Genomic DNA, 24,439 nt, shown 5'->3' on the forward strand with positions numbered 1-24,439 from the left:
AGAAACTACACTTCAAGGGAAAAAATGTTACACTAGTGTATCTCAGCCATTTCTCCACCAAACCAGATGTTCCAGGTAGGCTGTCCCATTCAGCAGCCCAGCTGTGACATTTTGCACTAGTTGCAGCCTCCAGGCTATCTCACAAGCAGCCCCACATAAAGCACATTGCAGTAGTCCAGTCTTGAGGTTACCAGGGCATAGATCACTGTGGGCAGGTTATCCCTGTCCAGGAATGGCTTTAGCTGATGTGCCAACCAAAAAGGCACTCATTGCTGTGGAGATCACTTGTGCCTCCATAGACAGTGATGGATCTAGGAGCACCCCCAAACCACACACCTGTTCCTTCAGAAGACGTGCAACCACATCCAGAAAAGGCAGCTTCCCTCATTTCCAGATATAGGAAGCACCTATCCACAGTGCTTCTGCCTTGACAGGATTCAGCTTCAGCATATTAGGTCTGAGGTACCTTAGGGAGTGCCTTCTCCCCTGCGTCCCAGTCCGCCACCTAAGGTCCTCTGAGAGCTCTCTGCTGCAGCTGCCTGATGTGAGACTGGCAGCCACATGCAAGAGGACCCTTTCCTTTGCCGCCCCTCAGTTGTGGAACGACCTGCCGGTTGAAATGCGCCTGCTGACCTTGTTGAAGGTTTTTAAGCAGGCATCAAAGACGCTGTCATTCCAGCAGGCCTTCCCTTTTTAGAACTCTTGTTCCTTTGGCTGACTTTTGTATATTATTTTTAAGCAGTGCTATTTTAAGCTGTGTTTTCTTGCTGGATTTTTAAAACACATTGTTTTTAGCTCAAAGTTGTTTTTAGTTCTAAGTTGTTTGTCCATATGTTTTATGTAAATGGTTTTTAAACTCTGTATATTGCATTTTAATGTTTTAACTTTTGTGAACCACCCAGAGAGCTTCAGCTATTGGGCGGTATAGAAATATGATGATAATGATGATGATAGCAGCCCTCATCCAGCCCACCACTGCACCCAGGGCCTGCACAGCTTATCCTGAATTAGATGATACAGAAAACTAAAGTTGGGAATCATCAACGTACTGATGACACTTTACTCTAAATATCTTAATGACTACTCCCAGCATCTTCATGCAGATCAGAGGTGCAGAACCTCTTTCTGCCCAAGGGCCGCTTTCTATTTTGGAGAAGCTCTCAGGGGCCACATTCCAATGGTGAAGGCAAAGGGGTGGCACCAAAAGCAAAAGTGGCAGGGTCAAAATACCAAAAATGACAGCATATTTTAGTTTAATGCTCTCACTGCTAGTAACTAAGCCTTAGGGGAAGCATTTCATCCTTTTAGAGGGGAAAAACTTCACAAACACTAGGAAACCACCAAATGATCAGTGGTTGGGGAAAGGGGGTTGGGCTGGGGAAAGGGGCGTAGCCCTCTGGAGAATCCAAGAGGGCCAGATTGGGACCTCAGGCAGGCCAGATTTGGCACCTGGGCCTGAGGTTCTGAACCCTTAATATAGATGAATAACATAAAGGACAGAATGGAACCATAGGAGACCCTACAACTTAACTGCCATGGGCATGAGGTATGGTCACCCAATGCTATTCTCTGGACATGATCCTGCAAGTAGGAACAGAACCACTGTAACACCATGCTCCCAACTCCCTGAGTTGATCCAGAATGGTCAATGGTATCAAAAGCCACTGAGACATCAAGAAGGATCAACAGGGTTGCACTCCCCATCGCTTTCCCAATAACGATCATGTCCAAGCAATCAAGGCCAATTCATTCCCAAAACCAGGCCTGAACTCAGACTTGAAAGGGTCTGGATAATCTGTTTCTTCTAAGAGCGTCAAAGCCATGCAGCCACAGGGGATATTAGTGACTGGGTGATAGTTATTAAGAACCTCTGAGTCTAGTGTGAGTTCCTTGAGAAACAGGTGCACCACCCAATTATAGATTTAGGGATCTAATTTTAAATATGGGGATGATCCCTAGGGAACAGCTCAGAATTCAGGAGTGGAAATTAGGCAATTTATTTTACAAGGGATAAAAATAATGCAACTTTGAAAAATGACTTTGAAGAGTTCTTGGTAATATTAGATGATAAACATGTGTAAGATATATTGTCTTATTAGGACATTTTGAAAGCTAAAGGAATTGTTTAAGTTGACAATAAGGAACTTAGGAATGGCTATTTGTGATAATGTGTGGCATAAAATTTTTTACATGCTTTTCAGTTTGTACAAAATTAAGAGGATCAATTAAAAATGTTTTGATGGTATATGACACCCAGAAGAACTAGAACATTTTGCACCAATGCATAGATAGGAGTTTCTGGAAATGTGGGGAACTGGATGTTGGACTCTCACATATGCCCTGGTATGCAAACGTACTGGAGGCAAATTCTAAGTGCAATACTACAAATGATGGGGATTAATTTGAATATGGTTTATTCATATTAACTATGTCACTGCAGTTTCAAATGCAAATCATGTACAGTGCCTTGCACCCTCCTTTGACTTTTCCACATTTGGTTGTGTTACAAATTAAAATTGGAATTAAAATGTATTTAATTGGCATTTGTACCAATTGATTTACATAACACACTTAACACTTTGAAGATGCAAAGTATTTTTTATTGTGGCACAAAGTTTAATTAAACAGAAACAAACTGGCATTTGTTGGTTGCATAAGTACTCACCCCAGAGTCAATACTTGGTAGAAGCAGCAGCAATTATAGCTGTGAGTCTTTTGGGGAAGCCTCTACCAGCTTAGCGCATCTGGATCCTGCAATTTTTGCCCATTCTTCTTGGCAGAATTGCTCCAGCTCTGTCAGGTTGGATGGGGACCATTGGTGAACAACCATTTTCAAATCTTGCCAGATTCTCAATAGGATTGAGGTCTGGGCTTTGACTGGGCCATTCTAAGTCATTCAGGTTCCTGTTTTTAAACCACACCACTGTAACTTTAGCTGTGCATTTAGGGTCATTGTCCTAGTGGAAGGTGAACCTTCGCCCCAGCCCCTTGCAGACTGAAATAGGTTTTCCTCTACAATTGCCCTGTATTCGGCTCTATCCATCTGCCCTCAATCCTGACAAGTTTCCCAGTCCCTGTGGATAAAAAGCATCCCAACAGCATGATGCTGCCACCTCCATGCTTCACTGTAGGGATGGTGTTCTTAGGGCAATGAACACTGTTGGCTTTGTGCCACACATAGGGTTTTGCGATAAGGCCAAAACATTCAATTTTGGTTTCATCAGACCAGAGAACCTTTTCCCACATTCTTGCTGTGTTTCCCACATGCCTTTTGGCAAAATCCAAATGGGATTTGATACGGGGGTTTTTTTCCCCATCAGTGGCCTTCTCGCTACTGTTCCATAAAGCCCAACTTTGCAGAGAATCAGGGTGGTGGTTGTCCCATTGACAGTTCCTCCCATTTCAGCTTTGGATCTCGCCAGCTCCTTCAGAGTTACCACAGGCCTCTTGGTTGCTTCTCTGACTAATGCCCTCCTTACCCGGACACTGAGATTTAATGGATGGCCTTCTCTAGGCAGAATCGTGGTTGTGCCACATTCTTTCCATTTTGTAATAATGGATGCAATGGCACTCAGGGGGATGTGCATAGTTTGGGATATTTTCTTGTAACCCAACCCTGATTGGTGCTTTTCCATAACTTTATTATTATGATAGCTCCTTGGACTTCATGATACTGTTTAGATATGCTAAGAAACTCTGGGGCCTTCCAGAAACAGTGTATTTAATCTGAGATCATGTGACACTTGAATTGCACACAGGTGGACTCCATTCAAGTAATTATGTGCTTCTGTGAAGGCAGTTGGTTGTGTTGTTGTTGTTGTTCAGTCGTGTCCGACTCTTCGTGACCCCATGGACCATAGCACGCCAGGCCTTCCTGTCCTGCGCTCTCCCGGAGTGTGCTCAAGTCCATATTCATTGCATCGGTGATGCTATTAGCCTCTGCCGTCCCCTTCTCCTTTTGCCTTCAATCTTTCCCAGCATCAGGGTCTTTTCCAGTGAGTTTTCTCTTCGCATTAGGTGGCCAAAATATTTGAGCTTCAGCTTCAGTATCTGTCCTTCCAATGAGCAGTCAGGTTGATTGTACCAGAGCTTATTTAGGGGTGTCATAGCAAAGGGGTGAATACTTTGGCAATCCAGACTTTCCAGTTTTTTATTTGTAAATCATTTTGTAAAATAGGAAGGTTTTTCCCCACTTTGAGATTATGGATTGTTTTGTGTAGATCAGTGACAATAAATCCTAATTAAATCCATTTTAATTCCAGGTTGTAACACAAAAGATGTGGAAAAGTCAAAGGCGGGTGAATACTTATGCAAGGCACTGTATAGCTGACTGCAAAGATCATTTTGGCGGCTGCAAAGATCATTTTGGCAAGACGCTGGAAATCAGTAACTATACCAAGTATTAGGAGAATGGTTGTTTAAGGTATTACAATTGGCCCAATATGGATATAACAGAAACGGTGCATAGGAAAAATGGGCAAGAATCTCAGTCAGGCTTCTTTCTAAACTGGAGTTTTATTAGGTTTGGGAATAGTGTTTTTGTATTAAGTAAATTGTGTTATCTTTTCAGGATAAGAGTTGGATTAGTATTTTTGCTTATGTAACATATGTTGTTTCTTAGTGGGTATTTTGTTGTTGTTACATGTGACATATTTGATGTGTAAAACACCACAATGTTGACTTACCACAGAAATATCTACTTTTGAAGGCAACTGTCAATTAATAAATGCTGTGAAGAGTACAGTAGCAGTTAACATTGATAAAGCAAAGGCAGTTGAGAATAGAAGCTGTAAGAGGTTCATAGGAGGGTTTTCATTGCCCCTGGCTATGACTGCAGTCCTCCAGTCAAGTCCATTATACATAAGAAACAACACTGCATGACAGGATATGAAGTTTTTTGGCCAGTCATGCGGTTGAACATAGAGGGTAAAGAATATCTGGCTTGTAAGAGTAATATGATTTCTGAAAGCACTCACTACACACCTTCAGGAAAGAGAACTTACGATCATTCAAGATCTGGCTGATGCCAATGGAGAAGTCTTGAGTTCTCTTCTACAATTGCTTAAGCAGATAATGCCTCAACATTCTACTATATTAATAGAATATAGACTATGTGTCCCAAGTTGAAATCTTGCACAGAATCATAGTAAAGAAATGGCCAAATTTTAAACATTTGGCTAAAAATGGCTACAATAGTTTTAAAGTTTTCCCTTATTTGTGCCCAGTTTTTGTGCACATAATATAGCTCTAGTTTCTAATTTTGCCAGTTTAGGGTGTTATCAAAACGTCAGGGAAATAAACAGCTGTTTGATTTCTGTGAAATGGTCATAAAATCCTATCGTTTTGCTTCTACTATATCTTCAATACAAATATTTAACATATAAATACAAAAAGCAGATTTTAAAAAAACTAATGGAAGTAAATAATGACCTGGTTTGCACATCATAGTGGCAAATTATAGGTTAATCCACAATTTGCCAGACACACAAAGTGTGTGAGCAGTTTCCGGTTTGAAAAACAACCTACAAACACCGTGTTCATAGGTTGTGTAACATGTGAACTCTAGAAACTCTGGGTTATTTAACCCATAACTTGTGTCACTTCATGCAACCTACATATGGGGTGTTTGTATGTTTATGTAAAGCAGGAGTGCCTATCTTGGCAAATCATCGGTTAATTAGCTCACAATTTGCTGTCATGAAGTCAATATCAGGTTCTATGCGTTAAATCTAATGCCATGTGAGTGGGAGGCCTCCTTGTTCTCCTACCCCATGCAGCCCTTTGCGTGCACTCCAAACCTGCTCGAGGGTTCAACACTCTGGAGCAGATTTGGGGTATGAGCAGCGGGCTGCAGGAAGGAGGGAAAATCTGTTCCATCAGCACTGGCTCCAACCCAATTCCTGCAGCTGTAAACTTTTCATTGTTCTGATTACAAAATAATGTATATTACGTATATTATTTCAGCTTTAATTGAGATGTAGTGATCTTGGCTGTCACTTCTAAAAATTTCCATCTTCTCAGCATCACAGAAGGATGGTCCATAGCTTCATAATATATTTTGAAATTTTTCAGCTTAAGATTTCTAAAATCTTTGGTATAAATGTTAGACCTAGCTTTCCCTCAAAATTGAACAGTGTGGTTCCAAGAGTAGGTTTCTGCTGTTAAGTAGCTGGTGTCAGCTATCATGGCTGCTACCCTTGGTTTTGGGGTCAACACTGAATTCACAGATTTGAATTCAACATGTCAAAAACTAACACTCATACAGGCAAATTCCCCCCAAAACTTGGGAAACTTCCCTAATATGGTTGTAATTTAAGGGCATCTGAAATTATTTCATTATCTCAGACTGCAATCCTAAGTAGTTACTAGGGAGTAAGCCCCACCGGACACAACCTGAGTAAACATGCATAGGATTGTGCTGCCAAAGTGTGCAAAGTATGTACATTTTAGTGTCTTCAATAGTAGCTGGCCCTGAATGTGAATCTTCAGAACTGAAGATAAATGGTCTTAACAAAAAAAAATGGTCAGTTTACTTGCAGACTATTAGTGACTTAAAAAAAGCAAATGCATAATGTATAGTAGGCACCTAAGGAGTAGAAAAATCACAGAAGGCATCTGTATGGGTTATAAAAGCCCTTTTATAAAGCCATTTTTAAACAAAACCAAAAAGTTTACAAAAGAAAATAAGATACAGAAGAATAAGTTGCTTAATATATTCAAAAAAAGAGAGAGAGAAAAAAATGAGAGGGACACAATTCCAACATGCTGAACAATAAAGGGTTCTTTTCCATGTTTTCTTTTAATACAAAATACAAGCCAAGGATACACATACTTAAAACAGAGCTCAGGAGCAGATATGCAGTCCTGGGAACCCTTCAATAAAAAGCAAAGCAGGGATTGTTATTTTTTTTTTTTAATTGCAAGTACATACAGAGACTGGAATATGTAAAATTAAGTAGCACAAAAGACCATCACACAATTCTACCAATGCATGTTGCATCTATAATTCACGAACATGGTCAACAACGTCATGTTCACTTCAACCCCCCCTTTTAAAAAATGCATTTTTAAATAAAGCATTAATGTTACATTCAAACTGAACTCCTAGTACCATGCTGCAGATTTCATTGTCAAGGGACTGACAACCCTATTGGTTATTATCATGACTGGCGACCTTGGCACCCGGGTTTAAGAATATTCCTTCAGATAACTGACTAGTAGAAGCAGAGTATTTTAGTCAGCAGTCTGTCTTTCACGGCCACTCAAGAAAAATCTCAGGTGAGGCTGAGAATCCAACAGGGTAGTAAATACCCAAGACAAATATCCACTGCATTCCATATCAACTCCTAGCTGATACCAAGGCTGTTTGCCCCACTTGGAGTCTTTTTACCTCTTATGTTTGAGAATAGTTCAGGGTTTTACATGGTGACATGTTCCTGGTAAACAAATTATGTAATTCTCTTATATACAACTTTTGAAATAATTGTTTCTGCAGGAAAAGTAAAATTCACAAATTTCTAACACATATTAAATTGTCAGACGGACATCCACGCATGCACACACACATGCGCGCTCGCTCCCACTCACACCAGATACTTGAAGGGGTTTTCATGTTATTGTGGCTTAAGCAGGTTTGTGTATTGTTCTGCCCCAAACCCCTATAAAAAAAAAATCCCTCCCCAGATATACCAAGCATATGCACAATGGTATCTTGCAGTCACACCAAGCATGCTCAAACTGATGGAACCATTCCGTTTTCTACAGTTTTGTACAGGGGAAGGTGGGGCAACAGGTCTTTTCAAAGTGGTCAACACATCAAGTCAGCATGTAATGAATGCTTTAACAAACTTGAAAAGGGGAAACTTCTGTTTTAAGGGGTAGAAGAGATTTTTAATAGAGAACAACTAAATGTGAGCTACCTAGTGAAGCTGAAAATTGAAATGAACATGAGGAGGAAGAGGAATGGCAACTGTCAGCTTAGTTTTCTTAAATGATCAATGATGGGCCTTAAAAATTATTACAAGTATACCCATTCCCAGTTTCTGCCTTGTGGCGGACTATCACACACAAATGCAAGAGGAATTCGCTATCATGTTTGCATTTGGGCCCCAGATTCCACGAGTAGTTTGTTCAAATGCAACCGGGGGGGGGGGGGGGAGATGAGAGGATCTGTTAAGTTTCAGTAATGGGTGAACCCAAGCCCCACACATTGCCTATTCACTGAAGTTACTTGAAAGAGGAAAAGGCAAAAAAAAAAAGGTCAATCTCCCCAATAAAGTACTAATATCACTTCCCAAATACCTAAAATCATGGGAATCAATTTCCTTTTATTTTATAAAATCATGTGCCAACATTATGATTTGTTATAAAAAATAAACACTCCACAGAAAAATTACATAAAGCAAAAGCACCAATTTCTACAGCTCATAAGCTTCCAGCATGTTACAGCTCTTCCCCTTTCCAAGCTCCACTCCTTAGTTTAGCTGTTTGTTGTACTTAGGGTAATGCTTTTAAAAACAGTTTTTAAAGTATTTTCAATCCACATAATTAACAGTTTCAGTACTTGGTGCAGGTATATTATGACTGAGTATATTCAGCATCTGTATCACATAAATGCTTCTAATGATTCAGAAGGGTTTACAGACCACCTGAATTTGGATAAAATTTCCCGATCTCTCCCAAAGTTTTAATCATGATTTTTATGTTAGATCAAACCAATCAGTATGCCTCTGCGTTACGTTGGTTTGATTTGTCCTAAAACAATGCACTGAAGAGGAAAAAGCCATCACAAAGCGTGTATTTGGATATTCACTTTTAAGGTGTGCAGGCTCTTTCTTCAATACCATGACAACCATCACCTGGTCATGCCCAAAAAATAAGCTGCCAACACCCTTTCAAAACCTCGCTGAAATTTTGTTTAGACTCTTGTTGTTCTCCCAATTACTTGCAAAGCTAAACTTGAATACACTAACACATTTGCTTTTGGTCTTCCAGCAGATTTGCAAGAAATGCTTAATTAAACTAGGATATTAAATAACCTGCCATTCTCAGGAAGCAACTGATGTAGAGTGAATAATGCATAATGAAGTATACTTATTTGTTTTTCTGGCAATGCTTGTTCCATGGAACGAAGTAATGAAATGATACTGCTATTGCATCCCTAGAATACTGCATTCAAGAGCAATATACAGAGAGAGGCAGAGTACAAAAGTGAATTCTGTAAAACAGAGTAAAATGTTGACTTTTTTACTGCTGTTACAAGCAGTTATTAACTACATTAGTGTTTTCAGGGCCTTCTAAAATGTTTGCTTCTAAGGGGGACATATGCAAACCCCAGTAAAAGCATAGTAGTTAGCTAGAGTTTGGGTTTCACAGGTTCAAGGTAAGGAAATCTGTTCGCCATCATATATAATACCTGACAGAATTATTTCACAAAATTAAAGGTGATAACTGGTTCAAATAGCTGAAGAAAAAACAGAGAAAGAGTCTTAATGACTTTTCCATGCCTATTATATATACAGTTGTATCTGTTAAACAAAGGATACGAAGAGAAAAATGACGTTCTACAAAACAATTCTGAATCAGGATTAGAAATATATTTAGATGCTATAGAGCTGGCTGACCATAATGATTAGAGATAACCACTCCAAATCCTGTACATTGGAGCAGCTGAATAGGCTTGTTCACCAAGCATTTAATTTGTAATATGGGATAAGGCTACCACTTTGGACTCAACACTCTCAAAGGAGCAATACAAACTTCCTGCCTATAGTATCCAACCTTAGTTAACCTTAGTTAAATGGGCAAAAGTAACTCAAGCTGGATTTGCTTCTGTCCAAGGGAACTAAGGGCATTTTTACTTTGTAGGTATTGTTCAAAAATACATGAGCCAACATCTAGATCGAAACTGTCACTTCAAGCCAGGATGAACTTGTATTCCTCTGCTAAACCCCAAGAGATTTAAGGTGGAAATTATATAGACATGAATAGAGCTACTATAAATAGAAGGAAATAGTTTGCATACGCCTAGGCTTAAAAATGCATACCGATGTCTGTGGTGTGTGTGCACGTGTGAAAAAGAGAACCGCATGGTACTTCATGCTTATGCGTTCCTCACTTTGGCTTTCCAATACTAGTCAGGCAAGCCTGGTCCTTGGACAGAATACTTGCGATGTGCATCCACCAGGCTAATTATCTTAGGGTGTAATCCTATGCATGCTTAGACAGAAAAAAGTCCTACAACTCCCAGCATTTCCCAGCCAGCTGGCTGGGGAATGCTGGGAGTTGTAGGACTTTTTTCTGTCTAAGCATGCATAGGATTGCGTCCTTACAGTGTAATATGTAGATGTCAAAGGATCTGGCTTTAGGACACTAATACTCAACCTCAATTTGAAATGAGATTATGACTGAAAGTGTGTATCACAACTGTACAAGATGAAAAACATAATGCAAGTGGCATTCCAACTTACACTAAATACTGCAGTTCCTTTATCTAGGGCAGAAAGATAAAACTTATCTTTAAAAAAATGGTAATACCGATGCACGGGTTAAGGCTTACTAAATTGCAAGGATATGCCCCTCTCTCACATATATTGTGCACTGGCAGGATATCCTACTTTAGTGATGCACCACATAGTGATGCACCAGGTATACTGGCCTCTGCTAACCAGATGACAAGTCCTGGCAGTGAAGCAGCATTCACCCTGCAGGGAGGAACTAAATTAAGCTATGGAGGGGATGGGCAAATTATATTCTTTGTTGATGGAAGCTGAGAAGACCTATTTGAGGATTATCAAGGAAAAGTAACACTGCTCATATATGAGCCAATGCTCATATGTTGAAACAGGGACTGTGCCATTATAGAAAGTCAAGTTCACATCTGTAAAGAAAAACCTACCTCAGCCCCCCTCCCCAAATTTTCAAAATAGTTGTTCCAGAATGTCTCCCTGAAACCAAGCTTTTCATTCTACATGAAGATTCAAAAAAGCATAGAAAGCCAGAAAATTCAAAGCAAGAGTTGGAAGGAAAAGAATGCATTTTGGCCAGCTGGAATGCTTCCTAAGCAGAAAAGGCAAGGATATCAATGGCATGAACAGATAGGGCCTTTCTAAAGACTGAAATACATAACAGACCAAAAGGTCGTTAAAATTACCTTGGCCATTTAAAATAGACTGTGGAACCCCAAACATTCAGAATATTGGAACTCAAAAAGCTTGATGCAATTCAAAATCATTCCTATTCTAAGGATGAATTTATGCCAACAAAAATTCTATGTGCAAGAATATATTTGTTTTGGATTCAATTAAGCAAGTTGCCGTAGACGAATTTCCCAGCTTTGGAAAACCTATGCTATTTGTTAACTCTGATCCTCCAAGTGTCAGTCTCAACCTTATTGCTTTACAACTGCAGTAAGCCTTCAAAAATATATCTTTAGTAAGCTGTTAATTTAAATCTAAATGGCTTTCAGATTTGGTTGGGGTGAACAGAATGGCCAGGAGAGACTGTGACATCAAAACATTATTGTGTAAAGGTTCTCTTTTAAAAAAGAAGAAAGAACTGTACTATTAAACAGCTAAAGTAAAGGCGGCATTCACAGCCCATGAGTCAAGCCACAACCAAAACCATGTTCTACCCCCTAAGTATATTCTCTTTTCCTTACTCTCTCAAAAAAGTTTCTCTCCCACACCACCATTTAATCTTCACCAGATGGGACTTCATCTTCAGAACCTTCATCCCCAGATTTGTCGTGACGAGAACTAACTGATTTCTTCTTTTGTGGAGGGCTTTCAGGGTCATAATCATCATCATCTTCATCATCGTCATCATCTTTTGGGGATGGGGTCTTTTCTTTTGATGTCTTTGAAGCTGTGGGACGGCCTCCCTTCCCTTTGCCCTTCACTGGACTAGGTGTAACTGAAAGAAGAAAAGTACCAAAATGTATCAAAGCATCTTACAATTAAGTTATATACATCTTAATAAGATCCGACTCTGGGCACATACTCCATACTTAAGTAGGGTTTTTTTCTCGTTTCTTAACACTGCTGTCTAGTAGCTAGGAATGAGATTGTAATAGCACTACTGAACAAAGCTTGCATTACTACAAGATAATGACGCAAAACAGTTATTCAATGAAGAGTCTGTAATAAATTTGAGCTCCTGGTCTATTGTGTTTCATCGGCAAAGTGTGCCAGCCTACAACTTGTGCTCCTGATTGCATTCTATCTTCATGGCGGCATCAAGACTGTTAGAAGTGATGTTTGCCTTCCAAGTCTTCTCCACAAGTATGAGAATCAAAAGATTATGATGATAAAACCAGTTTTCATATAGAATGACTTCTGCTACAATATGAACGAAACATGGCATTTTGAAAAGCTAAGTTGGGGCTGAGGCAATTTGGTGGCTCTACATACTCCTAAATAATGCACAGCTGTTCAAGTATCATAACTGATTTTGGGCTGTGAGCACAGTCAGTGTACATGCATTAATCCTTAAGTTCTCCATGAATGTAAGGGCTATAGGTTTAGAGCACTATTGCCTCCTTTCTCTTAAGAAATATGTTAATTAAATATAGAATGTATTATAATAGTCAGACATATCCATGATCAAAGCAGTTATTTAGACAATTCAATCCAAACAGAAGTATCCAAATAGAAGTTTCCAGCCAAGCTGAAATTTGCACTTTTCTAAAGGTTTAGCCGAATTAGTATTATTTTTCAAGATGTGTGTAGTTCTGGATAAACCTGGACCTTTGTCAAAATTCACCATCTTGTTTTTATTTGTAATGGAATGAAATGAACTATTCATTGGGGTTGGTGGGCACAAACATCACCTGTTTTAATCAGCACTGGCAAGTGGGCTGAACACAATAGTTGCAACCAAGAAGACATAGAATCCCATCCTGATTCAGCCACTCAGTTCTTTGAATCTTTGGAAAAAAGGAGTAATCTACAATACAGATTACCATATGGCTCTACCATATTATACAGACTGCCGTGTGTTAATATGAATAAAATGCTAATTGAAAATAGTCTGATTCATATTAATTTAAGCACAAGAGATGAAGAGCTGAGAAAACATAAGTACTTGCAAACAAAACTCCATTATGTCATTCCTAACAGGAGCAAAGTAAGAACTTTTGAAGCAAGCTGAGCTCACCTGTAGCCTTTAGCCTTGGTTTAGGCATTTTCTTTTCTTTCCTTTCTGGTTTGGATTTCTTAGCCACTTTTTTGTTCTTCTTTTTTGAACTGCCATAGTCACTATCATCATCATCTTCTACAAGGAAGTCTTCATCGCTGCCAGAATCTTCTGTGCAGAGAGAGAGGAATGAAATGTCTCTAAGAAGGGCTGTCCTTGTTCACTTGGAAGAGAGACAGAATGAGGGAGAGAGTCTGGTAGGTTGATCAAGGGATAGGAGTCGGTATTCTTGGCTTCTATATCCTGAAATATACTTGCTAGAACTTGGAGAAATCATGACTTCTGTGCCTCAGTATTTCCTCATGTAAATCTGCTTTATGACTGGTGACAAGTAGCATAGTTAAAATAGCAGTTGCGCAGGCAAATTTCTCCTTCCCTCAAGAGCTTACCTGCAGGCTCAGCCCAACCTTTTCCTATACCAGCTACTGCAGGTTCTATATCAATGCCCTTCCCAGCCTGTCATGACTGTTCTCTTGTTTAATATGGTCTTCCATCTTGTAGTAAGCTGTAGAAGTGCCCTCTGAAGCCAATGCCAGTAATTTATTATACATGGGATAGTAGTGCCTTACTGCTTCCTATAACAGAGTTCCATATTTTGAATCCAGGTGTCCATGATTCTAGTTCATCAGTTCACTGATTCACTGAGTCTGTTTACTTGTACATGTTCACCGCAAATTTCACATGGGTCCCCCACCGTTAACTATTAAGAGCAAGTGTCTGTCCATTTACACAACAGACAAATCAGAAAGCAACATTTAAGATGCAGGCATTTTAACACATACTGGTTTTTAAACTTTTTGGTTTTTTCTAAATATGAACATGAGGGGATTTGAAGCCTTTTACTGTAACATGATGCCAGATAGGATGGTATTTGTAATCAGTTTGTTGCCCAGTGCTGAAGATAAAACAGTGACGAATATGGCAAGTTCATATTTTACTAATAGTAATACTGCTTAAAAGCTCTCCACATCTCCTAAAAGATTTTGCTCCTTGAACTTGAGCGACAGCATTTTTTTCTCCTCTTTTTTGCTAACAGACAAATTGGACATCAAGTACATTAACAATGGTCTGCATTCAATATGCAAGAAGCTGAAACAGCAAGTTTGCCTGCCTGGGCAACTTAACCTGGACACCAAATCAAACATGGCTGTAGTTTATCACACTCATTCATTTTCTCCATTTGTGTGTGTGTCATCCATTGAATGCCACTTACTTTCCTGGAATGCTGCCTCTTCCTCTTCCTGATCTTCCTCCTCACTGCCCACATCATCCATGAGCATTTCTCGTTGCTTGGAAGCAGCTTTAGATGCTGCCTGTCGCTGCTGACGCACATTTTTATGGTCTTCTTTCTCATCTTCGCTGTCCTCTGTTACAAAGCCACCAAAAACCCACAATGAAAATGGACAGTATAGCACACATTTCCAACTTGGAGCAAGGAAGAGACTACTGATATTTGCTCTGCTTCTTACTATGCTGTCTAGGTTAGCTATGGCAAACCTAGACAGCATAGTAAGAAGCAGAGACGTCACCTTGCCGACAAAGGTTCGTATAATCAAAGCTATGGTTCTCCCAGTAGTAACATATGGCTGTGAGAGCTGGACTATAAGGAAGGCTGAGCGCCGAAGAATTGATGCCTTCGAACTGTGGTGCTGGAGAAGACTCTTACGAGTCCCCTGGACTGCAAGGAGGTCAAATCAGTCCATCCTAAAGGAAATCAACCCTGACTGCTCATTAGAAGGACAGATAGTGAAGCTGAAGCTCAAATATTTTGGCCACCAAATGCGAGGAGAAAACTCCCTGGAAAAGACCCTGATGCTGGGAAAAATTGAAGGCAAAAGGAGAAGGGGACGGCAGAGGATGAGATGGCTAGACAGCATCACCGATGCAATGAATATGAACTTGAGCACACTCCAGGAGAGAGCGGAGGACAGGAAGGACGTCCACGGGGTCACGAAGAGTCGGACACGACTTAATGACTGAACAACAAACATCTGAAAGCTTCTGATTTGCAATCATTCTGGAGATGTCTCAATGCAAAATACCTATCTGCACTATTAATGGAACATCCAGCATTAACTTGCTGCTTTCCACACTGTAAATCAGAAGAAGCAGGGCTAATTACTGCTCCATATCTTCACACATAGCATACGATTCCTTTTCTTTCTATGGGTCTCTCATCTGAGCAAAGGTTTGTGGGAGAGAGAGATATATGGAAATATGAAAAAAAGCCAGAACTAGATGCCAAGGGCAGAAAAAGGGCTAGAACAGAGACTGCTGGATGTTTTATTGTACACCCTTAGGATACAGAGAGACTGGGGTAATTGGAATAAGCCAGATAAAGTTTTAACCACCAACCCAGGCCGTGTAAGAGAATAAAATGTATTTAATCTTCAAAGTGTCTCAAACAACCTATTCAGAACTAGTTCAAATCTTGCTTTACTAATCTTCCATCCACATATCTAACATGAATGGGATGCTTACATAAACCAAGTTGGTTATTTTAATTAAAATCTGGGTTCTTCAGGTTTTTCTGAAATATCATTGGTTTAAATCCCATGTTGCATGAGTAGACTTCTGCTCATGCAACAGGACTTCCCTATCCTCTCCCCGCTGCCACCCCGCAGTTCCCCAAATCTGCTCCAGAGCAGATGGGGTGGGGGTGGCTGGGAGGCTGCGGGGGGAGGGAAAATCTGTTCCACCAGCATGCATGTCTATACAAGATTTTACATGTATTACTTAGGCAGTAATTGAATGACTATACAGATACGTCATAGGAAAAGTCAAGCGTAACACAGTTAGCAACCTTATTCATATAGTCATTACCTGCAGCTCTTTTCCTCGATTTGGAAGGTGCTCTTTTGTTCTTGTCAGGTTTGGCTTTTTTTCCTTTTTTGTTCTTTTGAGAACTCTCATAGTCGCTATCAGCTTTGCCATCATCTGCTCCTAAGTCATCTTCACTGCCAAAATCTTCATCTGAGAGAAAACGATGGGGGGAAAAGGACCATTAGATATCTACTATGAGGAAGCACATATTCGGAAGAGGCTAACTGTTTCAGGATTTAATGCTAAAGAACAGCGAGCAACTGCAGAACAAAAGAAAAATGGATGTAATACTATCATGGATGATTTAGGACAGGATGCATTAAGGTGTTTCAGGCAGTAGCAATGGCAGGGTAATAAACTGCATGTTCTGATATATGTGCCGCTTGCTTGCTTCATTCATTTTTCCATTCCATTGCCACCCAATAGAGAAAGCTCTTTGGACGTGTCACAACAATTAAAATCATAAAATATATTAGCCTACAGTTAGTTAGTTACCTATACTGTATGACTGGGGGGAAAACATCTCAGCCCAAGGGCCAAATTCCATTTTGGAGATGCTCGGGGGGGGGGGGGGTGTCCAGTAGTGGAGGCAAAGCAGTGGGACCAAAAGCAAAGGGTAAGGGCTAAAATACCAAAAATACTAGCATATTTTAGCTTAAAGCTCTTACTGCTAGTACCCAAGCTCTAGGAGAGGCATTTCAACTTTTTTTTTTTGGGGGGGGGGGATTCACAAACCCAGGAAACCATAAAACAATCAGTGATTGCGGGAAAGGAGCAAGGCTATTTGGGGAACCCTGTAGGGCTGAACTGGGACCCGCAGAGGGTTGGATTTGGGCCCCGTGGCCTGAGGTTCTGCACCCCTGCTGTATGATATACATGACTACCTGCTGAGTGTGAATCGTCTCTTTTTGTCTTCAGGTCCTTTTCCGAGTCCTCACTGTAAAAAGGAAAACAAATTTAAACAGTTCTATTTTAAGTACTGTCACAAAGATTATTTAGATATTGTTGTGATCTGAGATTAGAAGATTTCTCCACTGTAGGAAAAGGAGGAAAGCAGTTAGGTTGCATCATCTGAACAAAAGAGTTGGCTGAATCTGTTCGTAATTCTGTGGGGCTTTATTATTCTCTCTAAAACAGCATCTTCCAAAGTACTTTTGCATGATACTGTTCTAAAGACAACAGGCCATTTCACATTATTGCAAAACCACCTCTAGTACTTCCCAAGTTGCAATGTAAGGTACTAAGGGAGATAATCTGCAGTTTAATTATAAAGTCTACATACCAAGATTATGTCCCTATGAAGTTCATAACTGGAGCAGCATTCTGGGTGTCTCTACAGTAAAGGATATTTCGCAGCCTTACCAGGGCATTTTGCCTCTATTCCCGCAGGATGATGAGGGTGTGCTCTTTCACAAGGCAGAAGTGAAAATGCCATTTCCTGGCAGCTGTCCTGGGCTTCTCCTGGTTAGTAATGGAACAGCGCCTTCTAGTCGCTTTTTTTTTTTTTTTACTTCCACCTTTTTTCTGGGGGGGTTTATGGAGTGATTACCCAGGGAAGGAGTGGGAGACATCCTGGAGGTTGATGATGTCATATAATGGACCAGCAAACTTCCATGAGTGGCCAATCATAAGTGCACAATAAATGCCTCATGCAGAAACAGCCTCTGAATAAGAACTGATTTACAAAGTGAACTAATTAGAGTTTAAATATCTTGGAAAAATAATTGTAAAACAAGTATTTCAGATATTATGAATGCAAGGAGTTGAGCATTAAACAGCAGCAAATAAAAGCACATTCAAGAAATGGAAGAGGACACCTTGTGTGCACCTCTAGCTTTGTATTTTTCTTTCTTGGGGTATGAAAGGAAAAGGAAAGGGGACATTTTACACTATCCACCCCTTCTAGAACTGATATAAGAAGGAATAAAGTATCTTATTATCAAATATTCTACTCAACTGTTTCAGGACAATGTCATACTTACAGTCTCACAGCATTTCACAAGCCTTTCCATACTTTACACCAGGGGTGGGTAACTGCTGGCCCATGGGCCAGATCCAGTTTGCAGCCTCACCTCCTCAGCCCCACTACAGCTTCCTCACTGCCTCGACCTGCCTGGCGACTTCCAGTGTTTCCTCCCTCACCTTTCTTGACAGAAGGGCAAGGGGTGGGGCAACTGTGCTCCACTGGGATCTAATCACTGCTATCACGCATTATGCATTTCCTACACACAATAGCTCTCCTTCCCCTCCCTTCATGCTTCTCAGATCTGCTGGGATCCACTGTCATAGTGAAGAGTGTAGGAAGACAGGCTACAAAAGCCTTGTACAGCCAACCAGAAGAATGTGGAGTGAGCTGCCAGTATATTTAGACAATAGTCCTTATTCTCCTCTTCAGCTCGGGAGGAGGAAGAGAAGAGATGGCTGTGTGGGTGTGAGAGTGAAAGAGAGAAAGAATGGATGGAAGGTGAGAAAGAAAGAGCGTGGGGTGGTGCTGATCTTGAGAAAAAGTGTGGGCTGGCCCTGCAACCTCTGACATATTACTCCTAATGCAATGCAGCCATCCATGGAAAAAGGATCCCCACTCCTGCTTATCACCCTATATACGATATTACTGAGAAGTGCTGTTCCAGATGAGAAATGATAAACTTCAATGAAGTTTCATATCTAAGTAGTAGCGACAAAATATTCTATGCCTAGATTGTCTGTATAATAGACAGAATAGTAAGTAATAATAAGGGAAGAGAAAGTCCACGTTCAATGTAATATACAGGATTGTCCAAGAAGTGATGCTGTTTCAGAAAGCCTGCACATTACTGGGAGAACAGTACCTTGAATGGGGCTAGCAGTAATCCTGGCTTCTGAAAAAACTTTAGTTTGAACTCCATACAGTCTATTACACAGGGTGTTTCACTGGCTGCCATTTTCAAATCTGGTATCTTTACTATCAGGAGACTGTGATGCAGAACATTCTAGCAGGTAGTTACAAAGCAGAGGGACAGAACATAGGAACCTATGGAGCAGAGTAACTTGGAAATGTTACAGCAGGGTGTCAAAAAAAACAGGGAACAAAGGTTTTATAGCCCCATCTCAACCATGAAGCTACCCAAGCCACATGGGGTTTCAATTCTCTCATCCCATCTTCCACCGATCAGCATGGAAGGACACGGTAATGGAGAGGTAGAAAGGCTAGGGGGCAACATTTCTGCTGCTGGAGTGATTGTTCTTTTAGGCTGCCAGATTTCTTGCTTGCTACAGTCAATGGGAAAGGGGGCAGGAGAGTTCTTCATAAGTGGTAAAGTGCGTTTTCAAATCCCAAAGAACCCTATATTTATTATTATTTCAATGCTCAGTATTTCCAAGATCATTTTGTACTGCAGAGTCCAATTCATTCTTAACATTTGGCATTTGTAACATCAGATATCTTGGGGTCCTTCCAGATGGAAGGCTCCTTGAGCTACCAAAAGACATTGGGTAGCTCTGGTGGTTTGAACGTGGTGCTTCTGGGCACCAATGTGCCCACAGACATTTCTTAAGCTTTTTTAAAAAAATAAAACAATTTATTTAACTGGGAAGTTAAAGTGAAATGTTATGCTGCAAAGTGAAATGTTGTGCTCCAGCACTATCTTTATTTGGATTGAAAAGAGTGGTTTTGTGTTTTGGAGCTTAGCCTCAATTTCTGTCTTGTACTTAAGTTCTTGGGCAAGTCAATTTTCTTTTAGTCTCACTAGTTTGCCTTCTGGGAAATTTTTTTGTGGCCAGCCATACCCATCATGGCATCCGTTTTCTGAATGGTAAAGCCCCCATGGCAGCCATTTTGTGAGAGTGCCTACAGTACTCTAAAAAGTCCAATTGTGCTTGCTGAGTTAAAGAGGTTGGGGGGTCCTGCTATTAAATGTTTTCTTCCTTAACAGAATTTTTGTGGAAAGAAAAAAGATAGAAGCAGTGGGAAAACACAGGAGAGTTATGAGTGGAAGATGACAACATCTGGAATCCATAATACACAATCATAATATACACTAAACAAATATAGAAGCCAAAAGCAGAACAGAGAAAATAACCTGAAGAGAGCTAAAATAATGTAGAAGAACAAAATATATCCAAGCCATCATAAAACCAGAACGGGAAGTCCTAATATCAGTATTTAAATGTTAAAAGTATTATGACTATGTTAAAGTGTTTGGAAGAAAATAAAAGTCTTTACTTGGTGCTGGCAAGACATTAGTGAAGGTGAGCTTCTCTAGAGAGAATGTTCCATAGTTTGGGGGGGGGGGGGCACTGCTTCACAGGAGCTCTCCTGCATCATCACTCTCTGAACTTCAGATGGAGGGGGCGTTTGGAGAAGGGCCTCCATTGACGATCTCAGGGCTCTGATAGGTATATACGGGAAGAGGCAATCCTTTAAATACCGAAGTCCTAACCCATGGAGGGCTTTATACGTTTCGTTGGTCAAAACCAGCATTCTGAATTACGCCCAGAAACAGATCAGGAGCTAATGAAGATGGCAAAGTACTGGTGTAATATGTTCATAATGCCCTATCCCAGTTAAGACTCTTGCAGCCATAGCCTGCACCAACTGACGTTTATGAGCAACATATACCTTGTTCAAGCTACTAGATTTCAACCAATATATGCTCACTGAAGATCTACAAAACATCTTAATCCTAGCAGCCTCTGGAGTGTAAAAATTGCTTCTGGGGCTTTCCTACCAAGGGAAGCTTGTGTATAACAGAAAGACAGATCCCCCTTTGTCTGGCTGTCAGTACACCACAAGTGACTAACATAGGTTGTAAACAGGCAGACCAGCCCCTAATTTATTTGCAAGGCTTTCCTAACAGTTCTAAGCAACAATACTAGATCACTGTAGAAAGGACAGAACTGTGATGCATAACTTATCCACTGTATCTTATCCACCAGGTTCATATAGATCTTAAGGCTGTGCATCCCAGTTCGGGTCAAGAACACTTCAAAGAGGTGCTCACCAGATAAGGTAGAGTCAGAGGCTCACAACTTCTGGCTTGCCTTAACAGCAAAGCCAAGGTTTGTGGTTGCCAGGACCCTGCCTCTCCCTTTGTCCCAGACCTCATACACAAGAACAGCATGAAGTCAGGTACAATTCCACCAAAACCCTCCCAGCTCCCAAGAGCCCCAAAATCAATTCCAGAGGAAAGTCAAGAAAATGGGAACCACACCCTTTGTGGACAAATCTGAAACACTTTTTTGTGTAAGTTTAGGTATTATTAAACATAAATGCAGCATATTACGTTGCTCCATATCTACTGTCAGTGAGCGTTTCTTTAAAATTTATATTTTCTAATCATCCAAACGAAGCCAGGAAAACATACAGGCCCTGAACACAAAGCAAGCAATATAACTAACTTAACTACTTGAGAATCGAACTTCAGCTTACCTGTCCTCCTGAGAATTCTTTCCAGACCGCCTCTTGTTTTTTGCTTCCCTTGGTGACGAACGGATTTTCTTGGCTGGAGGAGCTGAATCTCTGCCATATTCTTCATCTACATAATAAATGGTATAAAACAGGCTTAATGGTAAATTACAAGCTTGCCAGTTAAATAGTGTAACTTTGAAAAGTTAGCACTATGTAGAGCATCCTGCTAAAACTGCATGAAGCAACAGAATGCTTGAGCAGAAGTGTTGAAAACCCAGTGGTTTTTTAAATAGGGTTTTATAGTTTTCTGCCATTATGCTTTGTTTTGATGTACTGGTTGTATTTTATTATTTTACTGTAGTTTGTAAGATGGTTTAATATTTGTAAGTCACTTTGAGGGCATTGCCAGAAAGCAGGATATAAATTGTGTGTGTATGGTGGGGGGTTTTTTGGGGGGGGTATACTGTGTTTCAAGTGGGTCTGATTTAGTATGAAAGCCAAATCCTGCTGTTTAGGAAGTTAGATGAAGGCTCACGGACTAATCCAGCAAAGTCACTGGATTAGTTGAACAGAAAGAAGTAGATGACCCTTCGCTATTTGGTTTACATCCCACACTACAGAAAGCAAAGTGGCCAGTTCTCTCCATTTTTTTTAAAATACTGCTTTTCCATATTAGTGAACTGTAGTATCCTACAAGAGATTCCTTGGAAGATTAGCATAGTTTCCTAAACGTGAAGATCAATAACTGTGGACAAACTTCCCCAATATTTTGTCCACAAAAACCAATCCCCTGCAACTAGAAGCCACAGTGGACCGCTGGGTATGTTCTGGGACACAACTGGTTCACACAAAGCAATAATGAGGCACAACCAGCTTGGCTAGTGCCCTGTGAATCAAGTGAGTATCCCAGAATCCATTGCAATGCACAGGGGTGCTATGACGGACAAGGAAGTGTTCTCTAAAAAGGCAGGTAATTGCCCATGGGAGCGTCTGAATCTCTTGCCTGGCACAGGAAAGGTATCCTCTCAGATCACACTACAGAGCTGAGCTTACATCCTCTCTGATTGGAGGAAGACAAAGTGTTTCCTGGAGGAAAAGCAATGCACTCAATGCATGGTTGCAATACCAGAAGTCACCCTGGAAACCTGTTGAAGAGTGGTTTATAGATAATAAAATTTAAAACACGGGGCATAAATTCAAACACATACTTTTTCACTGATGCTGCACTCCACAGTGCTCCTCTGCCACAGCCTCTCTGTCATAATCAAAATTTTGCTAAATTTTGATTTGTTTTATAGAAAGCTGGTAAATGGGTAGTTCAGAAAACCAAAACTACAATAGTCTAAGCGCAAACAATATATAAACAACAAACTGTCTTCATACCCCTGGAAAGGTCTTGCTGTTTCTAGACTGATGTAAATCTTACACAAATTATAAACTGAATTTAAAAGCCAACAAAACAAAATTAGAAATAACATAGGAATGCAACATATTTTGTTTTTATTAATTACCACCATAACAACTTCATCTATCAGACATTAGCAACAGCATGTCTGCTTTCCAAGGAAGTAAAAAAAATATGTACAGGTTCCAGAAACTTTAATGTAATTCACTTGGCATAGGCTAAGAACGAAGAGTTTTTTCAGAAGCATGGAAGTTAAACAGTCACATACTAAAACTAGGTGCACAAACTAGCAATTCCAAAGGATCTATTCAAGGTAGCACCTCAATATCACACCTTTATTCAAATATTCATTTTACTATGGGGTTGAAAGCATATGTACAACCTAGAAGCACCCCGAGTCTTTCAATCATCTGTTGGCCTTCTCTTTCAGCAGCTACAGAAGAGCGTATTTACATTTTTGCCTAGGAATGATAGTTACCTGCATCATCGGATTCCTGAAACTGTGAGTAGTCTACCACCTTTCTGTTCCTAGAAGGGCAGAAAAAGGTATTTGTTTGAATAGTTTCAACACTGACAATCAGTTTTAATACACAAAGACAGACTACTTCTTCACCTATAGATTGTAAGTAACACTGCCCTGATTTAGCAGCTCCACTACATACACTTACACTAGTGGTTCCATTCTCCTGAAAATTGACGAGTCAAAAAAGATTTGGTCAATTACTGACTAGTCAAATAACAAACAAACAGATTTTGGCTTTCCCCAGTCCACCATAGTTTAATGCCTCTCAGTACATTATCTCATACACTTTACCTCAACACACAAGTTCAGTTCTTTCAACAGCTGTTTATTCTAGTCCCATTCAATCGCTCATGAGAGCATAATGGAACAGAAACCCAGATTACGTGGAGGGCTCCCGGGTTCCTGCAGCAAGCAAGAAATCATGGGCAATGACCTCTGTCACTGATGGCTGCTTGTGTTCCTGTTCAGAGAAGGGGTGGCAGACACTAGAAGCAACTTCACAATGCTGCAGGGGGCAATTACCTCTCATTCCTGACCTCAGTAACTAATGACACTGTAATAAAGTTTAAAAGGTAGGCTGCTATCTACAGTGTATTGCACAAAGCCAGGAATGCCACTAAGTAGATTCTGCATAGTAGCATTCCTGGCTTTGTGGAATACTTGAAAATATTTGTCCATGGGCAAGTAACAGGCAATCAACTGACAATATCTGGAGAGGCAATACTTTGCACACACTGAAGCTTCCATTCATAATTTGGAATAAATCAGTTCTAGTACCTGCTGGTGAAGAAGCCACTAAGTTAGCAATGTTTGTTTTTTTTGTAAACTGGTTACTGATTCAGATTTACCAGTAAAGCCCCCCATGTAATCTGGGTTTCTGTTCCATAAAAAAGGAATCAACTTTTCTTAAAGTGAACTGTGGAAGCAGTCTTTGAATATTTCCATTGCTGCTGAAGAAAATAATTAAGAACAGTTTCATGAATCCTGATAGAACAAACAGCTTCAGATTTTATTATATACTGTTTTATATGCACAGTTCAGGAATGCAGCTATCTTACAGTTAGTGATGCATTTAGAAAGCCAAAAGTCTTTTGCACATACACAATGG

The 24,439-nt window shown here is 40.2% G+C and overlaps 1 protein-coding gene across 2 annotated transcripts in view; it reads right to left on the bottom strand.

Annotated features, from left to right (window-relative positions):
• Positions 1-6,873: 6,873 nt before the first annotated feature.
• The window catches only part of NUCKS1 (nuclear casein kinase and cyclin dependent kinase substrate 1), a 28,901-nt gene continuing 11,335 nt past the window's right edge, over positions 6,874-24,439 (bottom strand). Inside the window, exons 2-8 of one of the 2 annotated variants that reach the window (XM_084853288.1) lie at positions 23,287-23,336; positions 21,425-21,530; positions 16,902-16,954; positions 16,018-16,167; positions 14,408-14,560; positions 13,156-13,305; positions 6,874-11,913 (exon numbers count right to left, since the gene is read on the bottom strand). In XM_084853288.1, coding sequence (XP_084709414.1) covers positions 11,693-11,913; positions 13,156-13,305; positions 14,408-14,560; positions 16,018-16,167; positions 16,902-16,954; positions 21,425-21,530; positions 23,287-23,336 — 883 coding nt within the window. In that variant the 3' untranslated portion in view covers positions 6,874-11,692. The remainder of the gene's footprint in view (positions 11,914-13,155; positions 13,306-14,407; positions 14,561-16,017; positions 16,168-16,901; positions 16,955-21,424; positions 21,531-23,286; positions 23,337-24,439) is intronic. The other variant, XM_084853289.1, reaches the window with a different exon arrangement.

The sequence above is a fragment of the Heloderma suspectum genome, chromosome 4 (assembly GCF_057233095.1).
Source record: "Heloderma suspectum isolate Gila_16-S chromosome 4, 16-S_ref, whole genome shotgun sequence".
NCBI lineage: Eukaryota > Metazoa > Chordata > Lepidosauria > Squamata > Helodermatidae > Heloderma > Heloderma suspectum.